The sequence below is a fragment of the Bidens hawaiensis genome, unplaced genomic scaffold, assembly GCF_021521415.1.
Source record: "Bidens hawaiensis isolate Kalapana, Puna unplaced genomic scaffold, B.hawaiensis_p1.1 tig00058890_1, whole genome shotgun sequence".
In the NCBI taxonomy this organism is placed as follows: domain Eukaryota; kingdom Viridiplantae; phylum Streptophyta; class Magnoliopsida; order Asterales; family Asteraceae; genus Bidens; species Bidens hawaiensis.
This window is the reverse complement of record NW_027500600.1, coordinates 27,858-39,025: the sequence shown is the minus strand read 5'-3', so window position 1 is coordinate 39,025 and position 11,168 is coordinate 27,858. Positions and strand designations below refer to the sequence as shown.

The 11,168-nt window shown below is 35.4% G+C and overlaps 1 protein-coding gene across 2 annotated transcripts; it reads left to right on the top strand.

Annotated features, from left to right (window-relative positions):
- Nucleotides 1-6,602: 6,602 nt before the first annotated feature.
- On the top strand, nt 6,603-11,159 carry LOC143602408 (putative transcriptional regulator SLK2). Of its 2 annotated transcripts, none has more exons than XM_077079519.1 (10): nt 6,603-6,627; nt 8,315-9,039; nt 9,126-9,251; nt 9,338-9,386; nt 9,492-9,706; nt 9,782-9,850; nt 9,936-10,036; nt 10,121-10,214; nt 10,315-10,384; nt 10,480-11,159. In XM_077079519.1, the coding sequence occupies exons 2-10, from the start codon at nt 8,326-8,328 to the stop codon at nt 11,118-11,120; spliced, it is 2,079 nt and encodes a 692-aa protein (XP_076935634.1). In that variant the 5' UTR covers nt 6,603-6,627; nt 8,315-8,325; the 3' UTR covers nt 11,121-11,159. The 2 variants fall into 2 exon arrangements, with proteins under 2 accessions (XP_076935634.1, XP_076935635.1); XM_077079520.1 differs by having other exon boundaries at nt 6,609-6,620.
- The last annotated feature ends 9 nt before the right edge of the window (nt 11,160-11,168 follow it).

Below are 11,168 nucleotides of genomic sequence, written 5' to 3'. Positions count from 1 at the left end.
TTTATTAAACTACAACTTACCTGCCTACCTACTCAATCCAATTTCTCAGCTTTTTTATATTATCTTGTAATTATAATGTTTCAATCAATTAAACATCAATTGCTTTTCTTATAGACTTAAAAAATAATATTATTATTTTCTCATAGAAAGTACGTCTCACGAACACATGATTAAAAAAATGGGATTGAACCAACAAAAAAAGATATATGATTATTTATAGAAGCATCTAAGAAAGACCACCTTGTTAGTATTTGAAAACGATAAAAAATGAATCAGGTTTGTGTTTGACACAATTTCCTTAAAAAGATTCGTGGCCTGTTCTCAAGGTACTCCGATTCGAAGCAGCAGCGAACTGCCGGATCACTTGCCCAAAATCCTCACGCTGGCCCGGGTTTTCGGAGTTGCATTCGTGTCCGCGGGACGAGTACGAAGAAATTCTGTTCCAGAAACCCAAATTTGCACCCCCCCACCCCCACCCCCCTGCGCACGGGTAGACTTGTGGTAAAACACATCATAAAGTTTCAATGAAGCAGTAAATGCTAAACCTTATAAACTACTCCTCATGTTTTACCACTTTCTATATTTAACACACACATATACCCAAAAACTTCCAACATATTATGACATCAAACTTAATTGTTAGTTTGCTACCTCAACTCATCTTATACTTTGGAGAAAGAAACATTATCTATTTTCACTTTTTCAGTGAACATAAAATAATTGAAATTAGGTATTTATTTGCTTATATGTGATAGTAATTCAAGAAATGCATTTGAAATTGTCTAATTTGTTGGTAATCATCTATTGACATTGTCATTAATTAATATACATTGGAATTAGTAAAACCTAAGGGTGCGTTTGGTTCGTGAACTTTATTGGAATTGGAATTTGTATGGGAAATGGAATTTGAATTGGAATTTATGAATTCCATTACAAATCCATATCTTGTTTGGTTATACATTTGTTAAAAGGAATTGGAATTGAAAAACACCTAAAAAGACAAAATTACCCTTCCAAATTATCAAATATAACTAACCCTACCCATTTGTAAAATTATCAGACTTCTTCCTTTTTCTTTGAAGCTGCCAGCCACCACCGCCGGTCACTGCTCCTTTGTTACTCACCACCTTCGGTCAGCACTGTCAACCATCATCTCCGACCACCGCTAGCAATCAAAACTGTTGAAAAAAAGGGTTGCGTTGACTTAAACATGGCCGAAAAATGCGGGTTTAGATCTTACCGGAAAACGTACGTTTATATCTGGCCGGAAAACGCACTAATTAGCCGTTGTTTCCGGGTCGGAAAAACTTGATTCAGATCTCGCCGGAATTTCGTTGGTGTTGGCCGGAAAAAATGGTGGTGCCGGAATAAAATGTTAGTGGCTGGAAAAAATGGTGGTGGTAGTTGGTGACTATGCAGGTGACTTTGGTTACTACTTGCTAGGGTTATTTGAGTAAATTGTGAACATTCCTTTGAAATACCTTAAAATCCTTTGATATATGGAAGGAATCTAAATTTCATTAAATGATGAATTTAGATGGAAACTAATTCCAATTCCAATTCCTTTAAATACCCAACCAAACAGACCAAACAATGGAATTCGAATTCCAATTCCTTTAAAATCCTTTGAAATCCTCTAACCAAACAGGCCATAAGTGCTTGAAATTTGTGCTTGAAATTTAAGTTTTTTCTTAACGTCACAAACTATGACTTGACTTCATTAGACTTTTCATTTTGTACAATATTCCTATGGTTCATTTCGTATAGCACTTCTACCCTTCATTCCATAGAACTCGACTTGGTCCAACAACCCTAGGACCCGCACATTTGGAAGACTTGTGTGAAGTTAATAGCTCGTTATTTCAATAACAAGAAACGTCTAATCATTATAATGTAGCGTGATGACCAGTGTAAGGTTGGTTGCAACATCGTCTTCCCGTCGAAGGCAAGAGTTTGTAACTTTATGGTATAACATATTAAGGTATATGTAAAGCTACTAGATAAATATAAATAAATAATAGAAGTAAATGGGAATTTGTGTAAAAATGTTGAAGTAAACTTTAAATAATAAAACAACTAATCTAAAATCCAAAACAAAAATGGTTGAATTCAAATCAATAAAATGTATTTTTAAGCAATTTTTTTTAATTTTATTATTTTATTGTACGTCATCGAAATGTGCCACCGACAGTATTGCGTTAACGGAATCTTTAAGGCAAAAACTTGCAACAAACCGACCGACTTTTTCATGTTTTTCAGTTTTTGTTAAAAAGATGATGTACCGACACTTCAAACTTCAATGCCAAAATTTAATAACCAAATTATAGTCCTTTTATTTTTATTTTTTTTAATACTTAACTATTATTTAATCAATTTGTAAACCAATCATATTTTACTGATATGATATCCAAATTATTAAAGCTATTGTTCTTTTTTATATTTTAATAATGTTACAAGTCTAATTCTTTTAAACAATGTTTGGAACCACCTGAATCTCCTACGAATAAAACACCATCAAGAAGGAAGAATAAAACACCATCAAAAAGGAAATTTATAACTGTTGAAAAACTCTATTAAGTCTGGTTTCAAACCTGAAATTTGGTCTTAATCATCACCCCCATGTCATTTGACCGTAATGCCAAGAGCCACATGTCTAATTTCCTTTTCATATATGAGTGTTTATTTTATTACAAATTGACATGGTTGCACAAGCCGCAAGACGTTGTCAGGTTAGTCAACTATGGAGTTGTGAATACTAGGCCTAAGTGGATAGTAATCAGACATGACAAACTTTTAGAAAATTATAAAAATACTAAATATCATAATTTTACTAATATTTAAAACAAAATATGTAAATATAAATATCAATATAAATCAAATGGTATATCTTTAAATACTAAAATAGCTAAAACAAAAATAAAATAATATTCGTTTCTTAGGGTATGTTTGGTTGGAGGTAATGGAATGAAGAGGGAATGGAATGGGAGAAGGAATGGAATGGACAAGAGAATGAAATGGATCATTACCATTCATTTATCTTATTTGGTTAACCTATAGGAATGAAATGAATTATTACTTTATGTTGTTTGGTATCCAAAAAGATTGTAGGAATGAATTAAAAATAATAAAAGCACTCATATCTTAAAATAATATTTTTTTCCAAAATAAATAAAAAAAATACAATGGCGACGGTGGTGGCGGTCAGGCGACATGGCCGATGGTTGTGGTGGTGGCGATGGTCAAGCGATGGTAGCATTGATAGTGATGGCGATAGTAGGATGGCGTCAACGGTGGTGGCGATTAAGTGGTGGTGGTCAGGCAGCGACAGTGGTCGTGGCGGCGATGGCCCCGGTGACAATTGTTGCAGTGGTTACAACAATGATGGTGGCGGCGGCGGTGGCGTTGATGGTAAGGTGGAGATGATGGTGGTGGAGATGGTAGTGGTGGTGGTGGTTGTTGTTAAGTGGTGTTGTTGTTGAGAAAGTAAGGTGAAGGAGGAATGGAATGAAAAAAAAGAAGGGGGGGTGGGAAGGAATGGTTTTGATGGAATGAGATTTCATGTGTAATGAATGATTCCATTCCATTGAGCAAACAAACATCACTATTTTCATTCTCACGTAATAAATCATTCCATTTCCCTTGTTATTACTGTATACCAAACGCTACCTTAATATTTTCGGCTAACTATCTCCGAGTATGGTAGTTTAAAACTCTTAATTGTAAGTAGGTTAGACGCAGAACCAATCATATTGTTTGAAAGTTGTTAAGGTCAAAAAAGGTGAGAGGTCGTGTGACTATGAAAACAATTGCTGACCGTCGGATTCAAATACATAGAATTTGTCTAGAAGTCGAACTACTTAGATTTAGATTTTAGATGTCTCAATTTCACCTGTCCTTTGTGGGACCCACAACTATTTAATATGTGTCAAAAGTTGGTATTATGAAAATATATTTAAATAAGAGAATTCCACCAGTAATATAATTTATAACAAAGTAAAGTAAAAAACAGTTTAAACTTTGTCTTTTGCTTATAGATTCATTTGAATGTACTGCAATCATACAATGCACCAGATTGTTTACATGTTTCTTTTAGCAAATTTTCTCATTAAATACTTATATGGGTTATATCAACTACTGTTTCAATATTGTTATAGGTAGATGGGGTTGAATAGATGAGCTCGAATCCCATTCGTATATTTGTTTTGTGTTATGTTGTGTTTGGGTTAGAACAACTTAATCAAAATATCAAATCATGTTCATGTCGTGTTTTGGATCGACTCTTATAATGCTCATGTAGTGTCTTAGTTACAATCTAATGAACAATTTTCTGCTTAGCATGATTAAATATATTTAATAATTAACCCATTAGGCCATTACAAAACCGTGGAAATTGAACTAAGGAACTTGTAATCCAAACAGATGAATATTCGTCATTAAATATTAAGGCTTCGGTTTGACTGAAAAGAATTTTCAAGTCAAGAAAACTGAGCCGAGGTAACTAAAACTTGAACCGAAGAACCCCGGGTTTGAGTGCTTGATGATGGGCCAGTGGACGACCAAAACATTTTGCAGAATAAAGAAGGGCCGGATTAATGTGGGCTATTTTAAATTTTAGATTTTGGGGCTTTTTATGGGTGGATCAGTGGATGTAATATTTTTGTATAGGCCCACCGAGGCTAGTAAAACAGCAAACACTGATGGCCCATGAAGTCTAATATTTTTGTATAGGCCCATAGGCCCAATGGATGATGATTGATGAAGAAGCTCGACGATTTCTACGTTAAGAGTCAAAACATAAACTGATAAAAGCATAGGAGAACATGTCATCCGTTTTTATATAATTTTAAAGTATTTTAAAATTCGTACATAACATCTATGTTATATTTTTATACCTTATTACATTTTTTTTGTTTTCACTCGGGTGTCTATTTGATTAAAATGTTCTTATTTAATCTAATAATTAAATTTATATCATCTTAATATTTTTAGTTTCGTTTCTGTAATTTGGATTAGCTTAGATACCTCCCTGGTCGTGTATGAATACCTGTCATATTAACGTAGTTTAATACTGTCAAAATATTTAACTGAATATTCAAAGAGAAACAAGAATGAGTATTTATATTTTTCTTTATAGCAGTTCATACCATAAATAAAGTTAAGAATTTCGTCTTGGGTACTAGGAGCATGCTCTTAAGTTCATAACCTGTTGAAACACAAGAACGCAACTACCAAATGGAGACAACTCATAATTACCCAAATGAACCAAATTGGTTTGGGGTGGTTTTTCAAAAATACCCTAAGTACCCGAATGCTTTTCACACACACGACACTCTTCTGTTTTGGAAATCACCATTTGGTTGTGGAAACCGAAAATGAAAATCAAATCACCAAACATAATTGGTCGGATGGTGGTGGTGTTGCCGAGAACCCAAAACAAATCCAATGGGACACCCAAAGGTGTCCCGAGCGCCCTTATAGATGGAGTATATCACAACATTACGAAAGATTAGTCATTTGTCAATAAAAACAGTTTGGTAGCATTTAGTTACCATCCACAATAACCGTCGACACTATGAAATCCTTCGGTACTAAGTTGTTACAGTTGACCAACTCTTTGATGTATAAGTTAACAACATGTATACTTCACAATTACCAAACATAAAAAAAGTTAATATTATTTTAAAAGAAATTGAAGTTTATATAGTTGACTTATAACCAACCAATGAGTATCAATCCTCATGTCATTAGTCCTAATGATTTTAACTTTAGCATGTTTGGTATCATTTCTTTACTTATTTTCCTTAAACTAAAACACATATTATTTAATTTAAAAAAGTGTGACCCTTATCATAGCAACCGTATTATACCTCCGGACAACCGTGTGTAGTGATAGGAAATCATAGTTTTTTAATGGAGACTCAGATAGTAACAAGCCCAGAAAAAGTTTCACAGGGGTCGGAAGATGATCGGTACCAAAATTTCATTAGAGTCTGTAGGAATTTTAACACACACACATATTATATATATATATATATATATATATATATATATTAAGAACCAAAAGATTTCCCACTCACATATTCACTGCTCATGAGATATACAACTTTTTTAACTTGGTGTGCAAGCTCTTGAAGCATTTAAGTTACTACATTTTTTATATATAAAAAAGGCATTTTTCAAACATTTAACCATTTTTCAAATGCGAGACTATAGTTTATGGCCTTGTGCATTTTCTTCTATTGCATTTTTTTACATTTCTTAATTACTACATTTTTTCACTTTTAACTTTGAGTACCGTAACGAATCAAACCGATTACGCCTAAGTTTCAACCACAATACCTCGGCTTAAATCAACTACAAAGAGAGGATTTTGACAGATAAACCAACAGAGACGTCAAAATTCATCTGAGAATAAAGTTGGTGCCGCTGCAACACCAAAACATCCAACTTGTTTTAATTAAACTATACCACTGGACAACCTCCTATAGCCAATCACATAGGTGTTACAAACCGCCACTAGCCGGTCACTCATCCCGCCAGGTATATAAACCCTCTTTCCGATATTTTCATTTTCCGATCAAATTCTATTCAATTCGCCGGTGATGCTTCTTCACTCGTCCGTATAACGTAAGCTTATCATTATCAACTGCTTCAATTAATCACTTATTTATTTAACCTTGAATCTGTATACGTTTTCGAGTTTTAGGGTTTTTAATTTTAATTTTCTCATTTTTGATGCAATTGTACGGACTTTTTAAATAATAATAAAATGTGATGAAATTGGTTGTGGAAATTAATCAATTATGAGTTTATGACTACTGATGATGAATATCGTGTTTTGTTTGTGATTACGTGTTATTAGGCGGTTATTTAGGGTATTAAATATTAATTATTAAGCATAAGTTACTTCATGTCTGTGTTTTCTTTGTCAGCACGCTATCGATAAATTAGGGTTTCTAATTTAGGGATTTTGTTGTAACTGCCGCTCTGGTTCATGTTTAGTTGCAGTTTTTTTTATTAATGATGTAAATGGCTGTAAGCGAACCGAAATGCTTGGCGGACTGTTCGGCGGGAAGTTCGTTCGTTTAATAAATTAACGAACACGAACAGAGGCCATGCTGGTTCAAATAGGGTTGTTCAAAAAGCTCGAGGCTCGTGGCTCGCTCGATAAAAGCTCGAATAAAATTAGCTATAAAAATTAAAAAGTTGATTTGAAACATCATGAGCTGATTTGGATCATTTTTGTAACTGAGCCAAAATCGAGCCAGGCTCGGCTCGTTGGCTCGATCTTAAGCTCTTTTAACTTCAAAATCAAGCTAGAGCCTAGCTAAGTTGCCTCATTTAATTTCGAGCTTGAAACCACCCTGGCTCGACTCGTGAACAGCCTCAAATGTGTTTGCGCCTCAAATGTGTTTGTGAAGTTTTGATAAGGTGTTTGCTAATGTTTGTTTGTTTGTTCATTGAGGTTTTTTTTAATGACTTTTCTAATCTTATTATATAGATTTAAGAAACTTTATTAAATAAAAAAAATATATACGAGTGTTACCGGTTACGTGATTAATTTACATGTAAATTAACATATGCGTTCGTTCGGCAGGAAGTTCATTTATGTTAGTTTGTTTAATAAATAAGCGAGCATGAACACATAATTTCATTCAATTAGCTAAATGAACGAACATGAACATGACCACAGGCCGTGTCTGTTCAGTTGTGTCTGTGAACGTTCAGTAACGTTAATGGCGGCTTATGCTCGTTAATGTTTGTTTGCTCATTAATGTTTTTTCTGAAAAATATTTTTAATGACTTTTTTAATCTTATTATATAGATTTAAGCGAAATAATTACTTATAAGTTATAAGACAAAAAAGTATGCGAGTATTATATATGCATATTAACATGTGCGTATGAATGTTAAAAAGCACCAACACAAACTTGGTATCCGGACCAAACCGTTGACACTGGCCATTATCATTATTGCCTTATCGGTTACCAAAATCAAATAATTTCATTTGTGTTGGTTCGTTTGTGTTCGTCAACCATTCACGAACAAGTTCATTTTATGAATGAACGCGTGAAGAAATTTTGTTCGGTTAGGTGTTTGTGAACCGTTTGTTTCTTCGATAAAAGCTTAACGAACGAGCATGCGCAAGGTCTTGTCCGGATCGGTTTGGTTCGTTTACAGCACTAAATATAAGCGAAATTAGTGATATTGGAAAGATTTTGGGTGCGCCTTGTACTCTTGTTTTTATATTAATCTTTCATTTAAAATTACAATTTTATTATTCTAATTGTTTGTATTATAATTTGTGGATAAGTGAAAAGAAGGATGGTGCATTCTTCACCAAGTTCTGGAATCTTCTTTGAAGAAGATGAACAATCTCTAACTTTAAGAAACTCACAGTTAAGCCCTTATGTGAATCCAAATGTAGTTCCTCAAAACATGTACCCGAACATGGTTCCTGTTTCTGGTGACTTGGCAAATGGTAGTTCCGGGCTGGGTTCATTGGTTACAAATGCTAACTCGGGCTCATTCAAACAAGGTGCAAGTATGAACACAGAATCTTATGTACGGTTTCCAGGATCACCATTATCATTTAATTCTAATAATATCAGCATCTCCGGGTCAACTGTCATAGACGGGCCATCCAGTCAACAGGGTGGTCTTCATCAAGGAGATTCAACCGCCACATCATTACCTAACCCAAGGCTCGGGCCAAGTTCAATGTTTCATGGGCCCTTCGTTCCAGATCATGATAATGCAAATGCATACCATTTGCAAAAGAAGCCTCGAGTTGATAACAAACAAGAGGATATCATGCAACAACAAACTTTCAGACAGTTGCAGTTACAAAGCTCTAACAATCAGCTTCAAGCTTTGTATCAGTCTTTACCGCCTCCGCAGCAGGCCCTTTTGCTTCAACAATTGCAATCTAGGCAAAATGGTCAACAACCTGCATCTGCAGTCAACCGACCGTTTGATGGTGGTGTGTGTTCACGTAGACTGATGCAATACTTATATCATCAGAGTCAACGTCCAGCTGTGAGTCGATTATCAAGGAATTAACTCGTTGTTCATTATTTTTTTGTTAATTATGTTTTTGAATGCAGTGTAACCTTTGGTTTTAGGATATTACTTATTGGCGGAAGTTTGTGGCGGAATATTATTCTCCACGTGCTAAACAAAGATGGTGCTTGTCTGTACATAATAATGTCGGGCATCACCCGTTAGGTGCATTTCCTCCTGCAACTACAGTAAGTGCCTTCTGAATACAACAATAATATAACATTCAATTGGTTAACAAAATCATGTTGTGAGTTTTTCTTTGTTACCTCTTTAGGATTTATGGCAGTGTAGCATCTGTGGGTCAAAATCTGGAAGAGGATTCGGTATGCAACTTATGCCAAATTTTATTCAAAGTTTTTGAATTATAGATGTGGTTATGATATGTAATAATTAATAATCTCTTTTGTTATTTTGGTGTATTTTGATAGAGGCGGCCTTTGAAGTAATACCTAGGCTTAATGAAATTAAGTTTGGTAGTGGTGTGATTGATGAGCTATGGTTTCTAGATTTACCTCGGGAATATAGATTTTCTTCTGGAATCATGGTGTTAGAGTATGGTAAAGCGGTTCAAGAAAGTGTTTATGAGCAACTTCGTGTGGTTCATGAGGGTCGGCTTAAAGTTGTTTTCGCTCCTGATTTAAAGGTTGATCAGTGTATATCTTAATCTGATATAATAACTGATTTGGAAATTGAATCTAACACCTTGAAACAATTTTAGATACTAAGTTGGGAATTCTGTTCACGCTGCCACGAGGAGCTTCTTCCTCGTAGACTCGTGGCTCCTCAGGTAAATATTATATTTTTTAAACATAAGTATATATCAAAACAACCACTTTTTGCATGTTAACAAAGCAGGTTTTTGTGTATTTCAGGTGAATCAGTTCTTAGAAGTTGCTCAGAAACTGCAGTCTACTATTGTTGAAAGTGGATCTGGTGGCGTTTCTCAGCAAGATTTGCAGACAAGCAGTAATATGTGAGTGTTGGCTGTTAATTCAATGCTGTCGGTTTGGTGACATTCTAATATTAATTTTATGGCTGGTTGTTTCTTGGCATTCAGGCTCATGACAGCTGGCAGGCAGCTAGCCAGGAGCTTGGAGTTGCAGTCGATAAACGACTTGGGATTTACTAAAAGATACGTGAGGTCCTTACAGGTAAAAAATATTAAATATAAGTCAGTTACTTATTTAGTTTGTACCTTGGGCATATTTCAATATTTCATATTGTTTTCTTTTATCCAATTACTTGTGCTAGATTGCTGAAGTTGTTAATAGCATGAAAGACTTGATGGATTTCACTCAAGAAACTAAAATTGGCCCCATTGGTAATGATTCATAACATTATATCTTGTATTCAAAGTTTCAATTTTCAAACCGTTATTTTGTATGCGAAAATGAACCGTTTCATTATGTTTTACAGAGGCTTTGAAAAGGTTTCCCAGAAAGACGAGTGTAGGCAAATCGCAAATGCAAAGGATGCAGGGGATGGAACAGATGTCGTCGGGTAGTCGGGGCATACCAAATGACAGAAATGCCTTCGGTGGCCTTGTTAGATTACAGCTGGGAGTTAACAGCTCGATGAACAATAATTTTCAACTGGGCAGCAGCCGAGGAGCTATGGCGCATTCAAATTACCAGAATTCCCTTATGAGACAGAACTCCATGAACTCTGTTCAGAACCGATCTCCAATTCTAGGTCAGCCTTTGCAGATTAACAGCAACAATATCCCGGCCGGATATCAGCGGTTCCCGAGTGGTATATTTCAACAGTCATCCTCTCAAGGTGGTGGCCAGGTGGCTCAAAACCACATCATTCAGCAAGCACTCAAGGGTATGAGCGATGGAGGGGCAAAACCGTCTTTCTCAGGGCAAAGTGGCGTCGGACGCGGCAGAGGCGGAGGTGGTCCCACAAGAAGCAACAGTTTTAAAGCGGGCTCGGGTTCACACAGCGACTCGTGTGCAGACGATCTGCCTCATGTATCGGACGTTTTTCAGGATATAGCCAGTGAGTTTTTTAACAATGAATCTGAAGACGGGTTCGGCTTTGGGTGGAAAGCTTGACCCGATCTGACCTGACTGACCCGTGAACATGAGAACTTTGGTTTGTAT

Excerpts from the sequence above, each read along its gene's own strand:
- LOC143602408 (XM_077079519.1), top strand. The coding sequence starts at position 8,326 with ATGGTGCATTCTTCACCAAGTTCTGGAATCTTCTTTGAAGAAGATGAA. Across the intron at positions 9,707-9,781 it reads TTTTCGCTCCTGATTTAAAG|ATACTAAGTTGGGAATTCTG; the intron begins GTTGATCAGTGT and ends AAACAATTTTAG. Across the intron at positions 10,215-10,314 it reads GATACGTGAGGTCCTTACAG|ATTGCTGAAGTTGTTAATAG; the intron begins GTAAAAAATATT and ends TACTTGTGCTAG.